Below are 21,298 nucleotides of genomic sequence, written 5' to 3' on the forward strand. Positions count from 1 at the left end.
TCACAGTTATCAATGAAATGTCTACACTGACCCCCTACATTAGCCCTTGTCTATTTTCCTTTTCTCCTTAATGTTTCCTATGGTGTACAGGTGCAGAAAGAACTCTATATTAGTGTATTTGATCCCCTAATTCAAGAAAAATCCAGTTTTGTCATGGAGAACCCTGCTCTTTTTCAACCTTTATCTTCCCCCCCATTTCTCCCTCCTACAACTAACTCATCACAGAAAATAAAGTGCAGAGAAACAAACTAGTTATCACTGTAACAAGTACTAAATGATTGCTTCTTATAGGATGTTAATATCTTTTGTAGTAATTCTAAAGATTATTTCTGGGCACAACTCAATGTGTTGGTTTTGATGTACAAACTCCTAAGTAGTTTGGGACCTAGCTACTTGAAAGACTGCCTCTTTCTCTCTTTATGCCAGTAGCAGGAATCAGCTGAAGTGCCTGAACTCAGTCCCCTGGTTTAAACAGGAGGCTGCTGGCAACACGCTGTGAGGGGCCCTCCACTCTGGAACTCATTTTGCCCCTTAGTCTGACAGAGTCCAAGATTTCAGACTTTCAAAGACACTGAAAGCCCTGTTTTCTTACATGTCAGAGAACAGTTAGGTTATGAAGTGTGATTTTGTTTTTGTTTAATTCTCCATGATTAAATTTGTGAGGAATAATCTCTTAATAATCTTTGCATTTCTAATTTACATATGCCTAGAGTAACTATTAGGTGAATCTTTCAAAAGTCAATTAAATACACAAATTGAGATATGCTACACCAGGGGTCTCAAACAAGCGGCCCGCAGAGCTCTTCCCTGCAGCCCGCCAAGCTCCCTGCGCACCCCCCCCCAGTTATTATATGTGGCAGCTAAGCTCCCCGCGCGCTGCTCCCTAATGTTTGGGGCTGGGTCTCTCCCCCGGCCCAGCCTGCAGGAGTCTGCAGCTCATGCTGACTCTGCTCCGCTCTGCGGGCTTCCGGCATCACCTGCTGCCGCAGGGTCCTAGTGCCCCCCTTCACTAGGGCCAGGGTAGGCTGCCCTTCCCCTGCCCTTCTGCCCTAGTCCTGAGCCTCTCCAATGCCCCAAACCCCTCATCCACAGCCCCCACCCCTGCACCCCTTCCTATCCCCAAACTCCATCCCAGAGCCTGTACCCCCACCCCCTACCCCAGCCTGCACCCAGCACCCAAACTCCCTCCCAGAGCCTTAGACAGGTGGGGGAGGAGTTGGGGGGGGGGGGAACAGGTTCTGGGCACCACCAACATTTCTACAAACCTACCACCCCTGGAAGAGGCAGAGCAGGGGTGGAGTGGTGGTGCAACCCAGTGCGGGGGGGGGGGGGCTTTACTAAGTGTATATATTTTATTAAAACCGCAGGAAGAGGAGGTGGAGAAGAGACGGGGCAGGGGAGAGGGCTCATGGAAGGGGTGAAGCGGGGGCGGGGCCAGCGAGGGGGGGTGTCAGTGATGTGGCCCTCGGGCCAATGCACTAGTCCTCATGTGGCCCTCATGGTCATTTGAGTTTGAGACCCCTGTGCTATACTGAGTACATACAGATCCAATATAAAAATGTAAGAATATTTACTTACATATTCTAATTAGCCTTGAATTGGTTTTGTTTTGAAATAGTTTGTGTGTAGGTGGTCCCAAACATTTACATTTTGTTTTGTACAATCTGCAGCCATAGCATACATATGTTTATGTTTATGTATAGAACCTATAAAACAGCCTCTAAAAGAAATTTGATATTAAGACCATTTTTAAAAGTGCTTTTATATTCTGAAAAACAACCAACACCTTTGCAGACACTGTATGATCAAAGTAATTGGAGAAACTGCTTTTCCAGGCCTCAATATTCTTTTGCAATGTGTTTACAGAGTCCTAAAGTTTGTTACTTCTTTTGAAGCTGAACTTTTTCCAGTTCACCAAAACAGCTTTCTAAATAGGTAAGGCAATTTCAAATAGAAAAATGACAGTCTCTCTCTTCACGGTCAACGTTCTTCCTTAAACTTGCAACTCATTCGAAACAGTCAATTTCCTCAAAGCTTCTGAAGTTGCATTGCTTGTTTTCTATATGAATTAGTTAATATAAAGGAATTTATATGCAATGCTTAAGGGTTTAATCTCAGCCTATTACAACAATGTACCGACAGCTGTATATTGTGTTGCAATAACTCCAACTTGCGAAACTACTTTATACATTTACTTATTGATACACCGGCTACTAGTAACACATTCGAACTACTGAAACAATTTCACCAATACATAAAGCCACATAAGTAATCAGCAAAAAAGTTTTAAAAGCAAGCATACCTATTTAATAGCTTGACATACTGATCAACATGCCCTGCCCCCGCTCTCTTCCAAACCACCTTCCGGGAAAACAAACCCACCTCAGTATAGAAGTGTATTAGTAACAGGATAATGGAGGTCTAGTGCAGATTGAAACATTGAAAAAAACAAATATTTTTGAAAGAAACAAGTTTTCTACGGGTTATTAATTTTGCATCCTGCAAATCATCAAGTACATTTTCAGCACTACACAAATATGTAAATAATAATACTCAACTAAACAGAATTAGGTAACAATAATTCTAACCCAAAGGAGTTTTAAAGTTATCAGCATTTTCTTCATCCATATGCAGAATACAATACTTAAAAGTAAAGAATGATTAAAAATGGGCAACCACAAAACGGATGTAACAAACATTTAAGGAAATATGGATAAGTCACAAGCTCTAAACCCTGTATTTCCCTCATACACACCCCAAATCACTTACAAATATCCTATGATGCCATGCAACATGTACTGACTTCTGGCTAAACTGGTTTAACTGCTGCAATTTGGATGCACTACATAGATTAACTTTGTGATAAGTTTTCTGTAGCTATGAAACTGATTTAGTGAAGCCAGACTCAAAAGACTATCTCTGTTCAAATATTTACAAGGTTACAGTGCTTTTACACAGATGATTTCAGTTATGTTAGGATAGTTCCCTAGTAATGATAGGGAGTAGATTTTACTCCTATTCTGGATATGGTGCAGCCACACACACTTAACTGGTAAGAGGGGATGGAAAAGGTAAATCTGAAATTTGAAAATGTCCTCCTTCACCCTTTAAAATTAAGCTGTTCACTTCTCTTAGTCTTCCACCTGCCTCCCCAGATTTTGCACATTTTATTTCTCATCCCACAATGTCTTAGTTTTTCTCTTTTTCCTTCCCTGGAGGATTCCTGAATACAACTCTATCCCATTTTACTGCCCAGACGCTGAGGTCATATATCCATCCTCTGGGAGAAGACTTTGGATATACTTCCCTCAGCTGGCATGAAGTGGTCATCTAAGAGTGATATAGCACACATACTCCTTTCCCGGGCCAACTACATTGCCTCCAGAAGGGCCCTAAATATTGCTGTTGAGGGAAACAATGGACTAAGCTGTGTTCTTTACCGGATGCACTGCAATTAAGCCTCCAGACTAATTTCACTTTATAGACTGCTCCCTTCCATCATTTATATCCCATCTCATTCAACCATCCCCCATCTCAGAGAAAAATGTCAAAAGGGGCCAGGGGAGAGGGGGTGAGAGAGAACAGCACTTTGATATGTAAGATACCCATGTTCAAAACCTAAATTTAATGTCCATAAACTCAGAGAAGAAGAACAAGTTTATAACCTGAGTTTATCACTACCAAGCTGGGAGTAGTACGAGAGATAGTGGGGGAGAGGACAGAAAAAGAGGGGAATCTTGAATTGACTCTTAAATTAATTAAAGGGCAGAGCTGACGAGCCTCAAAAACAGTTCCATCCAGTCCTCTCCATCCATAAAAATAATGGCATTATGTGGGACTCCAAAAGAAATTATTCTTGGGCTTCAACAGAGACAAGGCCCACCACACAGACAAAAAAAAAAAAAAAATCCATGACATTTTCATTATAATCTGTATTTCACAAAGTATATTTTCTGTGGAATGAACACTACATTAAGTATCTATGTAGATATTAAATTGTGAGGTATTTATAACACTCATGAGGTCAAAAAAGTTAAAGGGAGGTAAACATTAGAAAGATATGTAAAAAAAAAGTGATATAACTTCGAAAAAAGCAAGCTAAACCATGAGAAAAATCATAAAAAATACAGTTTATAAAAGAAACCTGCTATAAAATACTGTAGAAATCAATGTATGATAGTTCCCATTGCAAGTTCATGTCTAGTTTGCTGGTATAATACTGCAAAAAGTCCAATATTAGGTTTCATATGCAGATGCAATTTTTCACAGTACGTTTTTCCCTCCCTGCTCTTCCTTAATGACTCTGGTGTGAACTCACATGGAATACTAGATTCAGTTTTGGGCACTTCAAAACAGATAAATATGAAAAAGTTCAGAGAAAAGCAACAAAAAATTACCAGAGAGTTAGAGAAATTGACATATTAGGAAAAATTAAAAATGGTCAATTGGAATGGACTAAACAGGATTAAGGAGGGTACCATAATCTACAATTGTATAAAGGGTGTTAACACCAAAGAGAGAAATTTACTTTCTATGACATGCAAGGGTATAACTAGGGGTAATGGGCAGAAATTAATAAAAGGAAATGTAAACTACATCAGGAACACCTTCTAGATCAGGGGTCGGCAACCCTTCAGAAGTGGTATGCCGAGTCTTCATTTATTCACTCTAATTTAAGGTTTTGTGTGCCAGTAATACATTTTAATGTTTTTAGAAGGTCTCTTTCTATAAGTCTATAATATATAACTAAACTATTGTTGTATGTAAAGTAAATAAGGTTTTTAAAATGTTTAAGCAGCTTCATTTAAAATTAAATTAAAATGCAGAGCCCCCCAGACTGGTGGCCAGGAACCGGGCAGTGTGAGTGCCATTGAAAATCAGCTCGCCTGACGCCTTTGGCACACGTGCCATAGGTTGCCTACCCCTGTTCTAGATCAATTAGGCTGTGAAATAGTCTCTTTAGGGAAGTGGTGAAAGCATTGTATGGATTAAATATAAGCACCAAGTGCTTTGTGTATGCATAGATCTTAATATAATTTACCTTGGAAGCAAGTTATATAGGCGTTACATCAGGACCCCAGATTTTCCTTTGTTATATGATTTTACAAAACTTTCCTAGAATTTAGTACAGCACTCCAAATGAGACTTGCAACTGAAAAGCACAGTTTTTTTTAAATGACAAGCCAAGCTGCATACACTACACAAACACTATTTGCTGTCCTTACAATAGGTACACAGAAAAGGTCAACATTTACTGAACTGCATTATTTTTTACCTTTCCATACAATTCCTATATTTAAAATGTATAACTCAGCAAGGAACTGTATTGCATCACAATAAATTGGGCTAAAAAAGTCAACCACCATACGCATCAAGAACCTGTATAATGAAGCCAACTCATAATACACCGCTACCCCGATATAACGCGACCCGATATAACGCGAATTCTAATATAACGCGGTAAAGCAGTGCTCCGGGGCGGCGGGGCTGCGCACTCCGGCAGATCAAAGCAAGTTCGATATAACGCAGTAAGATTTTTTGGCTCCCGAGGACAGCGTTATATCGGGGTAGAAGTATACTACATTATTCTGTTCAATATGACAAATAGGTTAGATTGCATACCATATGGCCCCATAAACACTTACTCATCAAGGCCTGTTGCTGCCACTTCTATACTTGCTGACTAAATTACACCTCTTTCCTATCTAAAATGTAAAATAGTCTTTTCTTATTATTTCTTTTTACAATCTGATCTTCCTGAATGTCTACCGGTTCTGATATTTACACTTTATGGCCTACAAGATGTTCAAGGAAGAGAACAGAGTCAACTGGATCACAAAAGCAAAAGAAAGAAAGAAACAGAGACAGGTATCCACAAAGTGTCACATTCAAACTGGCAGAACTTAATTCCACCGATTCAATAGTTTTGTTTAAAGAACAGGAGTACTGGAGAGGGGGGGGGGGGGGGGGACGACACTAAGCATTGGGAAATAGTTTTACTTTGTGTAATGGCCCATGTACTCCCAGTCTTTATTCAAGCCTAATTTAATGGTGTCCAATTTGCAAATTAATTCCATTTCAGTAGTCTCTCATTGGTTTTTGAATGTTATAATTCTTGACCTCTGATTTGTGTCCATTTATTCTTTTACGTAGAGACGTAGTTTTGTTTGTAATACTGCTCATTTGAAACTGTCCAGTGTAGCTTCACAGCAAATAAGTGAGCAGGCTTCACATAATTCAAAAGTCAAGATGTGCATTCAGTTTTCCATCATACATTCTTCACATACCTCCTAAATCTAATCTGACCTCTCAGTGGAGAATGGCATTTAACATGCATAAAAGTGTGTCAGATTTGAAAACTGTACTTTATTAAATAATTTCTCAATTTCCAAAGACAATTTATCTCTCCTCAAGAAAGTATCTACACATCCACACATTAGAAAGTTGAACACAGTTCTCTACAGTAAAATAAGGGAACACATATAAGCAATTACATGTCTTTCAGTAGAAAGGGAACAAGAGTCTAGACTAAATGATCTAAACTAATTACTCATGGAAATCAAACACTCCAAAAAGGTAGAGTCTAAACTCTGTTAAGATTTCCATTAGTGCAAACAAACTCAAACAGATTAGTATGTCCATATGATCATTCTGAACCATTAGTGTGAATTTTATCAGCCTATGAGGGCTTGAATAGATTTCTGGAATACTGCTGCATTGAGATTTCAGAATTGGGATACATCCATACAATTAAGTGGGAATGCTTACTGTAAAATTGTTGGGATCACCAAGAGGCTTAGGCTTACCTGTAAAGAGTTGTGTTCTCTCTGCTTATAGAACTCAACTCTGCAATGTGCTGAACACCGTTAATGTTCACTGACTTTAATGGGATTTGAAAGTGCTCAGCACCCCACAGAGTGCTCAGTGCATTACAGGATCAAGCCCATAAAAATCAGAGAACCATTAAGCACTGTCAATACTCTAAAGGACTAGAAATGAATATTGAAAGCAAGGCTGATAGCTGGAGGCTATGGCACATTCTCCTGGAAAAGACATTATGTTTATGCATACATACAAATAGGTGTGAACAGGTATTTTTTTAAAACCAATTCACCTCATGTATGTCACTCTTGAGGTTACAATGAAAAAACATCTAATCCATGTATGGCAATTTGGGGACAGGTTTTGGGGTTCTTTTTAAACAATGCCAGTCACTGAAATAGCACATAATGTGCTTCATCTATCATACTGTGCACTAAAGTCTTAGGTTTTAAAAATGAAGGGTTTCACGGAATGTCCTTCTCATCATTAAATATAGTGAGCAGTGATTACGACCAACTTTCAGTAAAATAGCTTTATTAATCATAGTACCCATCCATGATTGGTTGTAGAAAATGCTAAATTTGCTAAAACAATTGTTGCATAGTTCACAACTAAACTGGCCTTTGATGGTGACTGTTCTTGTTGATTTGAATACCTTCATTCATAATGATTGACACTTTTTAAACAATACTGAGGTGAATTCATATTTTTGATCAGCAAGACAAAAATCCATTAATATAAACAATACACAATAGTGGAGGGTAGTTATGGCTGGAATTCATTATTTGTTTCTGATAAGGTATTTACACATTTCCTACAGTAGAAACATGTCAGATTAAAAGATTCATACCTTAGATTAAAAAAACATGCCAAGATGAATAAAAAGTACAACTGACTTTATCCCAAACAGGCCCATTGAAGGGTATTGGTCTGGGGTAAAAAGCAAGACTGGAAATGTAGTAACCTCCCCTCCAAACCACTCTCCTGAGCAATGGCATGACTATGCAGGATCAGGGTCCTATGAATACGTAAGAGCTACACATGGCCACAGAACCCCGTGCTAGGCCCCGTCCTGATGCATTTTCTGTAAATAAACCTCAGATCAGTGCCCCAATTAAAAATGGCGAGCATCTCGCGTGGCAGGCTGTGTGCAGATACAATGGAAGGGCTGCAAGGCAAAACCCTGCCGCGCGGCTCTCAGAGTCAACAACATAGAAGAGGGGGGCGGGCAGGCGGCTGCAGAAATACAGGGGCCGGATCCACTAGGGGGAAACTGAGCTGGGAGAGGCAGTACTAAGGTCTACCCTGAGAAAGCAAGCCAAAACCATCCATCGCTAGGCCCCATGACCCACCGTTCATCGCTCACCTACTGGGAAAATAATCAACAGAGAAAAAAACAAACCTTCCGACCACCCGCCCCCATGCCTGCTCCAGCAGCACATTCAGGAGTCACAGCGGCAACGCTACTAGGAACCCCTCCCTCGCCTACCCTCCCATGCACATCTGAATTCCTTGAACCAGCCCGCCCGCCCAAATAATCCTTCTCCTAGTCCTAGGAGGAAAGCTTCCACTTTAGGGTCACGCACCTCCGGGAGCACAGCCCCCTTTCCACCCGAATCCCCAGCCCCTCCTCTGCAGACAGCGAACCCCACTATCTGCACCGGATGAGTCCTAACTCAGCCAAGGTTTTACTGGAGAGCCCCCCCCCCCCCATTCACTGGGCCCTTGGACCTCCACACGCTCCCATCCACACAGGGTGAGAGTGCTAAACATCCCTTCTCACCCAACAAAATCATCCTCCCACCATTAAACCGCATTTCCAGAGCAGCCCGGGTGTCACTGCAGCCCACCAAATCAAACCCTTCACTTCAGCCAGGAAAACCCTGCCCTCAGAAGAATGAACCCCCTTTTCGAGAGGCCCCGGTCCCCACCCTCAGCCATACGTCAGCCATGAACCCCAATCTCTCCTCCCTGAATTAAGATATTCGTTTAAGGGTCGCACCCTAATATCTGACCCCTCCAGTGTATCTCAGCCCCAGGCACACAACGCTGAAGCCTTCTCAGCCATACTTTCCAAACCCTAAACTTTCCCCAATTCTCCCCTTCACTAGAGTAGTGCAGGTAACACCCCGCCCCGCCCAAGGGGAGCCCCCATTCCCAGGTCTCTCCCCGGCCCGGCCCCAGGTCAGGCCATCAGCACTGCTCCATTCCCAGCGGCCCTGGGGTTGCTCCGGTAAGGGCGGGTGGGTTGTGGGGAAGAAGAGGGGACCGGAGAAGGGTAAGGGGGCGTGTTACGTAGGGAAGAAGCCTGGAGCGGATTCCTGGGAACCAGAGAGTTTGGAGCTGCTCTGGGGGGCCAGTAAGTTACGGGAATAGGGGGACGAGCCAGGGTCTCCGGGCGCCTTCAGGGGAGCCAGGGCCGCCTGCGGTGCCTGCTCCAGCCGCTCTTTACCTTCCATCTCCATGTCCTCGGGCTCGCTCAGCTGCTGCTCCCCGGGCTTCTGGTGTTGCTGCTGGTGGTGGTTCATGTCGGGCTGGGGCTGTGGCTCCGCGGCGGCGGCCTGGGCCTTTCCTGTAGGGGGCTGCAGGCCTGTGTTGGGAGGGCAGGGGGCGGAGGGGCGGCAGGGCCTGGGCAGCGGCGGGGCCTGGGCACCAGCCTCGGGGGGCTGCGGCTGGGCTCCGGCGGGCAGGGAGCGGGCGGCCGGAGGAGGCAGCGAGACGCGCACGTATTTGCTCGCTATTCGCCCAATCTCGGCGGCGGCACCCGGTCGGGGGAAGGGGGTGGGGAGGAGGGAACCGGCCGGGGGCGGCGGCTTCCTCGGGGGCCGGGAGATCAGGAGTTAGGGCCCGGCGCTTCCCCCTCCCCCGCCGGGTGTCCCTACTGCGGTGAGAGTCGGGGAGGCGCCGCGAGCCCCCGGCTCCCCAGGAGGCCGCTCGCTCGAGGCTGGGGCCCTGCTCCCGGCCTGCAGGCCTCCCTGCTGCCTGCGCCCGGCTCGCTGCTGCTGCTCCGCCGCTGCTGCCGCCGCCGCCGCCTCTATGGGGAGCGTAGCAGGCGCCAGGGCTTCTCTCTGCCTCTCTCTGTGTCTCTCAAAATGGCGGCCGCGGTAGCGCCGTGAAATGTCACATCCGCATGGGGGGCAGCGGCGCTCAGCCAGCCGGGGAGGGGGAGCAGCGCCGGGCCGCCGCCGCCACAGGAGGCTGGAGCGGAGGGGAGGAGTTACAGGGGCTCTATCCGGATGGACGCGCCGCACCGCCCGCTTTCTCCCGGGGCCTCTGCCCGGGAGAGGCTGCTCTCAGCGGAGCCCTTTGCTAGGGACCTGCCTGCCGGTGAGAGGCCCCTCTCCTCCCAACAGCTACTGCCCGGCAGAGCCCGCAGGAGCGGCCCCCGCCCCTCCACCAGCCTGCTGGCCTCTGCCCGGGACCCTTCTCCCAGCCAGGGCCTGCCTTGGGAGAGACCCCGCCGAGGGCCTCTGCGAAGGCGTCCCCTTGCCCTGTAGACCAGTGGCTTGTGCCAGGGGTCCTGCCACTCGATGGAAGGCCCTCCTTGGCAGGACCTCATCTGGGATTGCCCTGGGGATACGCGGCTCCCTCCCAAGGCCTCTGCTCGGAGCCCCTCTGCTCCCCAGCCCTTGTCGGAGAAACCACCTCCCTGGTAGACACGGCCCTCACTCTGGCATGGGGGAGGACAGGGCCCGATCCAAGAAAGCTGCTCTACTAGATAGGAACAAATCTGGCTCTCCTCCCCCGTTTTGACTTTACCTTCCAGAGAGAGAGAGAGAGAGATTGCTGAGCAATTGTCCAAGTCTCCTGCCAAGCCCAGCTCTGGGGTACTGCGAAATAAGGGGTTAGTTCATTGTCCACATAACTCTGAAAATAGCCATGTGTTTTCCAAGTGTTTAAAAACATCCATAAGAGGCTGGTAAAAGGGGGTATGACTAGGCGTAATTGGTGGTATTAAATATCGGGGTAGCCATGTTAGTCTGTATCCACAAAAACAACAAGGAGTCTGATGGCACCTTAAAGACTAACCGATTTATTTGGGCATAAACTTTCGTGGGTAAAAAACCCACTTCTTCAGATGCATGGAGTGAAAATCACAGATGCAAGCATTATATACTGACACACAAAGAGAAGGGAGTTACCTCACAAGTGGAGAACCAGTGTTGACAGGACCAATTCGATCAGTCAATGCTGTCAACACTGGTTCTCCACTTGTGAGGTAACTCCCTTCTCTTTGTGTGTCAGTATATAATGCCTGCATCTGTAATTTTCACTCCATGCATCTGAAGAAGTGGGTTTTTTACCCACGAAAGCTTATGCCCAAATAAATCTGTTAGTCTTTAAGGTGCCACCGGACTCCTTGTTGTTTTGGTGGTCTTAAAGAGGGAAAGCTACGGAATGGTGAGATGCAGTTCTACAGTCTATCCTAAGGAAAGCACATAAACCACCTAAAGCTAGGTTTCCCAAAGAACTAGAAAATCTAATGTAGGGAAGTTATCAATCTTGTACTGGCAGGGTGTGGTCTGTTCCACTTCAAATACCTATTGTTCCAATTTATAAAATGATGAGTGAATCTAAACTATCTTTTGGGGGCAAATTCAACTCCTTAATCTGTGCTGTGGAGGGCCCCTTCTCAGCAGAACTGGAGTTTGCTTGCTGTGAGTGATGTTTTGGATTTAGGGGACTGTGAGTTGTCCACCAATGGAGCCCTGTCCTGTGCAGCAGCACTGCAGGGGTAGCAAGAGGAAGGACGGGTGTGTGGGCTGTGGGTGAGGACCAGGATGGGGCCAGAAGAACTGCTTTTATGCATATATTTCCTTGCAGAGCAGAGAGGAGATGCCTGAGGGCCCACAGAAACTACTCTAGCCATTGAGCTGTACTAGCCTCTGTGAAGCAGCTCAACAACCATAAAATAGCTTGGAATGAGCGAAGGGATCCTCACCTTCCCCCACCCCACTTTACACAACCAAGCCCTGTACATCTACTTCTTTAAGTACATCAGAAACAGGAAGCCTGCCAAACAATCAGTGGGGCCACTGGATGATCAAGATGCTAAAAGAGCTCTTCAGGAAGACAAGGCAGTTGCAGAGAAGCTAAATGAATTTTTTGCAGTGGTCTGCACTGCAGAGAATGTGAGGGAGATTCCCCACCTGAGCCATTCTTTTTAGGTGACATATTTGAGGAACGGTCCCAGATTGAAGTCTCCATAGAGGTGGTTTTTGAACAAATTGATAAATTAAACAGTAATACGTTACCAGGACCAGATGGTATTCATCCAAGAGCTCTGAAGGAACTCAGATATGAAATTTCAAAACTACTAACTGTGGCCTGTAACTTATCACTTAAATCAGCTTCTGTGTCTGATGACTGGAGGATAACGAATGTATTGATGATTTTTAAAAAAGACTCCAGAAATGATCAGGGCAATTACAGGCCAATAAGCCTACCTTCACTACCAGGCAAATTGGTTGAAACTATAGTAAATAACAGAATTATCAGACATATAGATGAATATGATATGTTGGGGAAGCATCAAGTTAACATTTGTAAAGGGAAATCATGCCTCACTAATTTATTAGAATTCTTTGAGAGAGTCAGCAAGCATGTGGACAAGGGTGATCTAGTTGATTTAGTATATGTGGACTTACAGAAATCCTTTGCTTAAGAGCCCTTGGTGTAGGACCATGACAAAGTAAGTCACGGGATAAGAGGGAAGATCCTCTTATGGATCAGTAACTGGTTAAAAGATAGGAAACAAAGGGTAGGAATAAATGGTTAGTTTTCACCATGGAGAGAGGTAAAGAGGGGGGTTCCCATGAGGATCTGTACTAGGACCAGTGCTATTCAACATATTCATAAATGATCTGGAAAAGGAGGTGAACAGTGAGGTGGCAAAATTTGAAGATGATGCAAAATTACTCAAAATAGCTAAGTCCAAAGCTGATTGCAAAGAGTTATAAAGAGATGTCACAAAACTGGCTGACTGGGCAACAAAATCACAGATGAAATACAATGTTGATAAATGCAAAGGAATGCACACTGGAAAACTTAATCCCAACTATACACATAAAATGATGGGGTCTAACTTTTCTGTTATTACCCAAGAAGCAGATTTTGGAGTTGTGGATAATTCTCTGAAAACATCCACTCAGCAATAATCAAAAAAGTTAACCAAATGTTAGGAATCATTAGGAAAGTGATAGATAGTAAGACAGAAAATATCATAATGCCACTATATAAATCCCTGGTATGCCCACCATTTGAACAGTGCAAGCAGTTCTGGTCGCCCGATCTCAAAAAAGATATATTAGAATTGGAAAAGATAGAGAGAAGGGAAACACAATTTATTAGAGGTGTGGAACAGCTTCCATATGAGGAGAGATTAAAAAGACTGGGACTGTTCATCTTAGAAAATAGATGACTAATGGGGGATATGATAGTGGTCTATAAAATCTTCAATGCTGTGGAGAAGGTGAATAGGGGAGTGTTACTTACCCCTTTACATCACACAAGAACCAGGAGTCACCCAATGAAAATAGGCAGCAGGTTTAAAACAAACAACAGGAAGTACTTCTTCACACAATGCATAATCAACCTGTGGATGCCTGGGGATGTTGTGAGGGCCAAAAATATAACTGAATTTAAAAAAGAATTAGATAAGTTTATGGAGGATAGGTCCATTTATGGCTATTGGCTAAGATGGTCAGGGATGCAACCCAATGTTCTGGTTGTCCCTAACCTCTGACTGCCAGAAGCTGGGACTGGAAGACGGGATGGATCACTTGATAATTGCCCTGTTCTGTTTTTCTCTTTGAAGCATCTGGCAATGGCCACTGTTGAAAGACAGGATACCGGGCTAGACTTACCATTGGTCTGACCTAGTATGGCCATTCTTACTCAACACCAACTTTGTTCCTGTAGCTGGACTTGAGTTCAAGATTTGAGGTTTAGTGCTTCATACAGTTTTAAAAACAAAAGTTAAACTATTTGCCAGTTGGCTTTGTTCAGAAATAGATTCCAACTCTTCCTGTCACCCTTCCCACTTACCCCCAAACATCAATTTAGAGAAAAAATATTCTCAGATTTATCAGAATATCTACTCAGGTGAAAGCATACCCTAAAGGTCTACAAATTTGCATTCAGGCTCACAGGAAGGAGTTCTAGGTGGGAGCCCCTTTATCGGTCCTTAGTGTTTTAATCTGTTCCCAACTTTAATAGCTTACAGAAAGTCCTTCCTTACTGCCACACTTCTGCTCCCCAGAAACCAAAGATAACCCTTCTCAATGACTTCCAGTCCCACCTACCAAATCTTTCACTAGCACAGGTTTTTGACACCTTCATTCTTCCATCAGTGATTCCCAATATAAGACACACAATTTTCTTACACTCATGTGGTTGGATGGCTATCTGTTACTACCTAATTCCTCAGTCACTGAGATCAGGGTAGCAGGCAAGGTCCAAAAGAAAGGAAAAACAACCCACCATAATAAAAAGATAATCAACTTCTCATAATGTCAACCCTCATTCCCTTATTAAGAAGGGCACAGGTATTAAAAAATATCCCGTCACATATGTTAGCTTCTCTGGATTTGAGCTGTTTTAAGGTAACCACTGTTCTCAGAATCTAAGCACTTGAACCAAAATGCCTTTCCTCTTCCTGCAAAGAAGTCTGGAGGGGACGCCCACTTAATTTCTGAAAGTCTTAGATGAAAAGGGGAGAGCTCAGAGAGGTGACATTTTACATTTTCAATAGATGTTACCGTCTCTCATTGTTCTACACAAGCAGAAGAAATGCAAAATAGACCCATAGAAAACTTCATGGGAGATATGGGGCAAGGGGCAGGAATTTTCCTGTTAAATGGGAAGTGGCTACTCTATATCACTAGTTTAATAAGATGGAATATCACAGTTAAGTGCCATCCAGCCATAGAGACTCATCTTAATTTAAAATGAGTTGTTTCTTTAGGGAATTATAGTTTATGATTCAAAATGCAATGTAGACTAAAACATACTATACTTTTATGAAAAATCTAAATGAAAACAGGCCCTTTATATTTTATAAATATATCTATGGACAGCCAATCTATAAGAAAGACATTTTAATACTGATGTCTAGAAGGAGGTAAATTCAAAGCTATTGTGTATATAATCATCTCAAATGCTTTTATGAAATAATTACACAGCAAGGATTTTTTTGTCACCGTTTCACAATACCCAGTGATTACAGTGTTTAACTTTTTTCTACACAAGGAGTACAAATCATAATAAATTGACTAGGCTAACCTCAAGTCCACAGTTCAACATATACAAACCCATCTTGTCCACCTCAGATCCGTTCAAAACAATACTGCCAATATAAGTCTTCCTAACTCGTTGTTCTGACCATGCCAAGCCCATAAGAGTCCCTCCACTGGTTCCCCCTTCTTCAACACGTCAAATAAAAGCTCTCATCCTTACTTTTAACAACATTCACAACACAGCCCATTCTTATTTGGCTACTCTTATATTTTATTGTCTCTATCTCCCCTCACATTCTGCTCCACATTTTCCCCACCAATGATGCTATCCTGGATTGCCTGTTTCTCCACTTCTTCTGCAAGCATCTTTGTGCTTTCTTCCACACTGCCAAGTCTTCATGGAACACCCTCCCCAAACTAACTCATAAGGCCACTACCTTGTACTCCTGCAAATCCCTCCTCAAGACTCCCTCTACTGTGATACTTGTGCTAAATTGCTTACTGAATGGTTTCAGAGTAGCAGCCGTGTTAGTCTGTATCCGCAAAAAGAACAGGAGTACTTGTGGCACCTTAGAGACTAACAAATTTATTAGAGCATCAGCTTTCGTGGACTACAGCCCACTTCTTCGGTATGCATCCGAAGAAGTGGGCTGTAGTCCACGAAAGCTGATGCTCTAATAAATTTGTTAGTCTCTAAGGTGCCACAAGTACTCCTGTTCTTTTTGCTTACTGAATGTGGCTAGGCAAGGAGCCAGCAGGGATTTCTGATATTACCAAAAAAAACCAAAACGTAAAAATCTTTAATGGGGAAATTGTGCACCTAGTTAGTCTATGTAACCATATGTTCTTCTTCAAGTGATTGTTCATGCGCATTCCAAGCAGGTGTGCGCGCGCCGCGTGCTCGCCAGCGGGAAGGTTTTCCCATAGCAGCGTCCGTAGGGTCGGCTCCAGCGCCCCCTGGAGTGGCGCCTTTATGGCGCTGTATATAGGGGCCAGCCGACCCCCCACCGCCTTAGTTCCTTCTTACCGCCGGTGACGGCTGGCTGGAACTTCTCTTGCTCTTTAGCAATCGTGGCAGTGTTCTATAGTTCTTGTACATAGTTTATTAGTTAGTAGTTAGTGTTACTGTTAGATAGTTACGTGTCAGTTGGGGGGGGTTTCCCCAACTTTTCGTCTCCCCGCTGGGGCATGCCCGGGTCCCCAGGGTTTAAACTCTGTCGGGACTGCGAGAAGTTTATGCCAAAAAGTGATCCGCACGCTTCCTGCTTGCGGTGCCTCGGGGAGACCCATCAAAGGGACAGGTGTCCTATTTGCAGGGCTTTTCGCCCCAGGACTCTCAAGGATAGAGAGCAGAGACTTAAAGTCCTCCTAATGGAGGCGGCACAGCGGCCGCAATCGGATCCCGGACCTTCAGAGCCGGCACCCAGCACTTCATCCTCGGTGCGCAGTGCCCCGGCACCGGAGATAGGTCGTGAGGCCAAGGCCCCAAGACCCCGGCACCGCAGAGATTCAGCGCATAAGAAATCGTCTCCGACAAGATGCTGCTCTCCTTCGCCGGTGCCGGCTAAAAAGAACAGGCCACGGACTGAACAATCTCCCCACGGGGACTCTAAAGGTCGGGCGCAGTCCACGATTGTTTCGGGGCAACCCGCGCCACAGACCCATCCGGCCATCCCGTTGACTCCCGCCCCGGAGAGGGCAAGGTCGAGTCCGGAACACCATAGATCCCCGGACATTATGGAGGAGGTCCGCCTCCCATCGACACCTGAGGGGTTCGAGGCCGCCTCAGACCTCTTGAACCTTCCGGTGCCGGCGTTGCCGCACCGGTGCAGACAACCTCCGGCTGCCGCCGGGCCCCAGTATCACTCTAAGGGTAAACCGGCGATGCGCTCTCCTGTAATTGATATCCTGGCCCCGTCGGGCCCATCTAGGGTGGCCCTGCCCCTCATAAAAACCATTGCGGACACAACCCGTATGTTGTGGCAAACTCCAGCCTCATTGGCCCCTACAGCCAAAAAGACTGAGAGGCGGTATTTTGTCCCAACCAAGGGCTATGAACATCTTTACACGCACCCCCCGCTGGACTCCCTGGTGGTGGATGCAGCCAACCAGAGGGAGCGACAAGGTTTTCAGGGATCCACTCCTAAAAATAGAGAGGCTAAAAAGTTGGACCTCTTCGGACGTAAGGTCTATTCAACGGGGGGCCTACAGTTGCGTATTGCCAATCAGCAGGCCATAGTGAGCCGGTATGGACACAACACGTGCTCGGCTTTGTCTAGGTTTACGGACCTCCTCCCGCAGGATTCACGAACCGAGTTCTCGGCCCTTGTTGAGGAGGGCAGATTAATTACTCGAGCTTCCCTTCAGGCAGCCTTGGACGCAGCCGATTTGGCCTCGCGCACGTTGGCTACTGGTCTCGTCATGAGGCGCGGAGCCTGGCTTCAAGTTTCCGGCCTTCCTCATGAAGTCCAACAGACTATACAGGACTTACCTTTCGAAGGGCCCACGCTTTTCTCAGAAAAGACGGACAAACGGCTCCATAGCCTAAAGGACTCGCGGACCACCCTCCGTTCTTTAGGCCTACACACCCCTGTTACTCAGCGTAGGCAGTTTAGGCCGCCACAGGCCCCGCATCCATATCAACCTCAAAATCGAGGTGATGCCGTGCGCAGGAGACCGCGGACTGGCAGGAGGAGGCAACAACAGCAGCCCTTCGGACAGTCTTCTGCCCAACCAAGGCCTCCGCAGGGGCCTAGGCCACCATTTTGAGGGTTCGGTCGAGGACGGCCTACCGGACAGATCTCTGGATCCTCCCAACCGTACCTTTTCATCACCTCTGTCCCCCTTCTATCGTGCGTGGGCCCGGATCACATCAGACGCTTGGGTGCTTCGCACGGTAGAGGAAGGATATTCTATCCAGTTTTCCTCCCTCCCGCCCCACCAGCCCCCCACCCCATTCCTCTTCAGGGACCCCTCTCACGAGCAACTTCTCCTTCAAGAAGTTCAGTCCCTCCTTACAGCAGGGGCAGTGGAGGAGGTGCCTCCAGAACTACGGGGCAAGGGCTTCTATTCTCGATATTTCCTAATACCGAAAGTGAAAGGGGGCCTCAGACCTATTCTGGACTTGCGGCGTCTCAACAAGTTTGTCAAGAAGCTCAAATTCCGCATGGTCTCCCTGTCCTCCATCATTCCTTCCCTGGATCCAGGAGACTGGTATGCCGCCCTCGACTTAAAGGATGCATACTTCCCTATCGCTATAATCCCTCGCCACAGGCGTTACCTCAGGTTTCTCGTCGGCGACGTTCATCTACAGTTCACGGTCCTACCCTTCGGTCTATCAGCAGCCCCAAGGGTCTTCACGAAGTGCATGGCAGTCGTGGCAGCCTTCCTCCGCAGGCAAGGAATCCAGGTATTCCCTTACCTGGACGAGTGGCTCATCAAGGGCAGGACCAAGGCACTCGTGGAGGCTCAGGTGGTCTTCATCAGGCACACCTTCAGCTCCCTCGGCCTCTTACTCAACGAGGCCAAGTCCACTCTTTCTCCAACACAACGAATCGAATTCATAGGAGCACTTCTGGACTCGACACAAGCCAGAGCATATCTCCCAGAGGCCAGATTCCGAACTTTGTCCAACATCATTCTCGGCCTCCAAAGTTACCCTACAACCACAGTAAGAAGCTGCCTCAAATTACTAGGACACATGGCAGCATGTACCTATGTCATCAGACACGCCAGGCTCAGACTGTGCCCTCTCCAATCTTGGTTGGCAGGGGTTTATCGGCCAGTCAGGGACTCCCTACACTCAGTGGTGACGTTACCTCGTCCGGTGTTGGACTCCCTTCAATGGTGGCTCGACCCACGGGTGGTCTGCACGGGGGTCCCTTTCCTCGAACCAGAGCCCTTCCTGACCCTGGTAATGGATGCGTCGGATTGGGGATGGGGTGCACATCTGGGCCACCTCCAGACCCAAGGTCTTTGGTCAGGGGAGGATCTTTCATCGCACATCAATGTCAGGGAATTGCGAGTGGTACGCCTCGCATGCATGGCATTCAAGTCCCAGCTCGCGGGCAAGTGCGTTTCTGTCCTCACAGACAATACTCCAACGATGTTTTATATCAACAAACAGGGTGGTGCTTGCTCCTCTCCCCTTTGCCAGGAGGCCCTCGCATTATGGGACTTTTGTGTACAGAACGTAATTCACCTGATAGCATCCTACCTCCCCGGCACGCACAACGCGCTTGCGGACACTCTCAGCCGCTCGTTCCAGGGTCACAAGTGGTCTATCAGCTGGGATGTAGTTCTCTCAATTTTCCAACTCTGGGGTCATCCCCGGGTGGACTTATTTGATTCCAACGAGAACAGGAAGTGTCGTCAATTCTGCTCCCTCATGGGACGCAGTCAGGGATCCCTATCAGACGCGTTTCTCCTCTCTTGGGCAGACGGGCTTCTTTACGCCTTCCCCCCGATTCCCTTGATTCACAAGGTGATCCTCAAGGCCCGCAGAGATCATGCTCGACTCATCCTCATAGCTCCTGCGTGGCCACACCAGCATTGGTACGCGTCTCTCCTACACATGTCTACAAAGGTTCCGCTCAGATTGCCCCTACTACCAGACTTGATCACGCAGGATCGCGGTCGCCTCCTTCACCCGAACCTGGAGTCGCTCCACCTCACAGCTTGGATGCTCCATGGCTAAACCCACTGGAGTTACAATGCTCCCATCAGGTCAGACAGGTCCTGTTGGGCAGCAGGAAGCCGTCGACAAGGTCTACGTATTTGGCCAAGTGGAAGCGCTTCTCCCTCTGGGTTACACAGCACGGTCAGGGCCCCTTGCTTGCCCCGATCCCTCTCATCTTGGACTATTTGCTACATCTGAGACACCTGGGACTAACTCTCTCATCGATTCGAGTCCACCTTGCTGCAACCTCTGCATTCCACCCTGGAGAGGGGGGGACCTCAGTGTTTGCAAACCCACTTGTTGGACGGTTCCTTAAGGGTCTTGACAGATTGTTCCCACATATCCGTCAATCTGTCCCTGCTTGGGACCTCAATTTGGTCCTGTCTGTCCTCACGGGGGCCCCGTTCGAGCCGCTGGCTTCATGCTCACTGTTATACCTCTCATATAAGGTCACGTTCTTGGTGGTTATCACATCAGCACGGAGGGTATCGGAACTCAGAGCCCTGACATCTGAGCCTCCATACACCATCTTCCACAAGGACAAGGTCCAACTCAGGCCACGTCCTGCGTTCCTACCTAAGGTGGTTTTCCCGTTTCACATGGGTCAAGACATTTTTCTCCCTGTGTTTTATCCAAAACCACACTCCTCGGCTAAGGAGCTCAGGCTGCATTCTCTGGATGTTCACAGGGCTCTCACGTTTTATATACAAAGGATGAGACCCTTCAGGAAGTCGACCCAACTTTTCGCAGCTGTGGCTGACAGTAGGAAGGGGCTCCCGGTCACGTCACAGAGGATCTCGGCTTGGATCAGAACCTGCATCCAGGTGTGCTACAGTCAGGCCAATGTACCAGCCCCGCCTATCACGGCCCACTCCACAAGAGCGCAGGCTTCTTCGGCTGCGTTCCTGGCCCACATCCCAACACAGGAAATTTGTAGAGCGGCCACCTGGTCCTCGATCCACACTTTTACGGCTCACTACGGCATTACGCACCACGCTAGGGAGGATGCTGCATTTGGCCGAGCAGTCCTCCAGTCTGCAGTGACCTCCGACCCCACCACCTAGACTTGGGCTTGTGAGTCACCTGCTTGGAATGCACATGAACAATCACTCGAAGAAGAAGAAACGGTTACTCACCTTCTCGTAACTGTTGTTCTTCGAGATGTGTTGTTCATGTCCATTCCAATACCCACCCTCCTACCCCTCTGTCGGAGTATCGGCAAGAAGGAACTGAGGCGGTGGGGGGTCGGCTGGCCCCTATATACAGCGCCATAAAGGCGCCACTCCAGAGGGCGCTGGAGCCGACCCTACGGACACTGCTATGGGAAAATATTTCGGCTGGCATGCACGCGGTGCGCACACACCTGCTTGGAATGGACATGAACAACACATCTCGAAGAACAACCGTTACGAGAAGGTGAGTAACTGTTTCTTCCTATTGCTGCTATCCTTGTCTTTCCTCCTTCATGCCTTCCCTTTGTTTTTTATACTCACTTATTGCAACGTGTTTTGACTTAGGCCCCTATCTTGCAAGTTGATCAATAAAATTTCCCTCTTGCAGG

General features: G+C 46.8%; 1 protein-coding gene and 1 long non-coding RNA gene across 2 annotated transcripts in view; one reads left to right on the top strand and one right to left on the bottom strand.

Annotated features, from left to right (window-relative positions):
* Positions 1-9,899, bottom strand: part of USP7 (ubiquitin specific peptidase 7) — a 102,814-nt gene extending 92,915 nt beyond the window's left edge. The window contains exon 1 of the mRNA XM_005295243.5: positions 9,275-9,899. Within this exon, the coding sequence (XP_005295300.2) occupies positions 9,275-9,350 (76 nt within the window). The 5' untranslated portion in view covers positions 9,351-9,899. The remainder of the gene's footprint in view (positions 1-9,274) is intronic.
* The window catches only part of LOC135974050 (uncharacterized), a 37,388-nt gene continuing 25,133 nt past the window's right edge, over positions 9,044-21,298 (top strand). The window contains exon 1 of the long non-coding RNA XR_010591172.1: positions 9,044-9,181. This is a non-coding gene — a long non-coding RNA (uncharacterized LOC135974050). The remainder of the gene's footprint in view (positions 9,182-21,298) is intronic.

This window comes from Chrysemys picta, chromosome 10, assembly GCF_011386835.1.
Source record: "Chrysemys picta bellii isolate R12L10 chromosome 10, ASM1138683v2, whole genome shotgun sequence".
Taxonomy (NCBI): domain Eukaryota; kingdom Metazoa; phylum Chordata; order Testudines; family Emydidae; genus Chrysemys; species Chrysemys picta.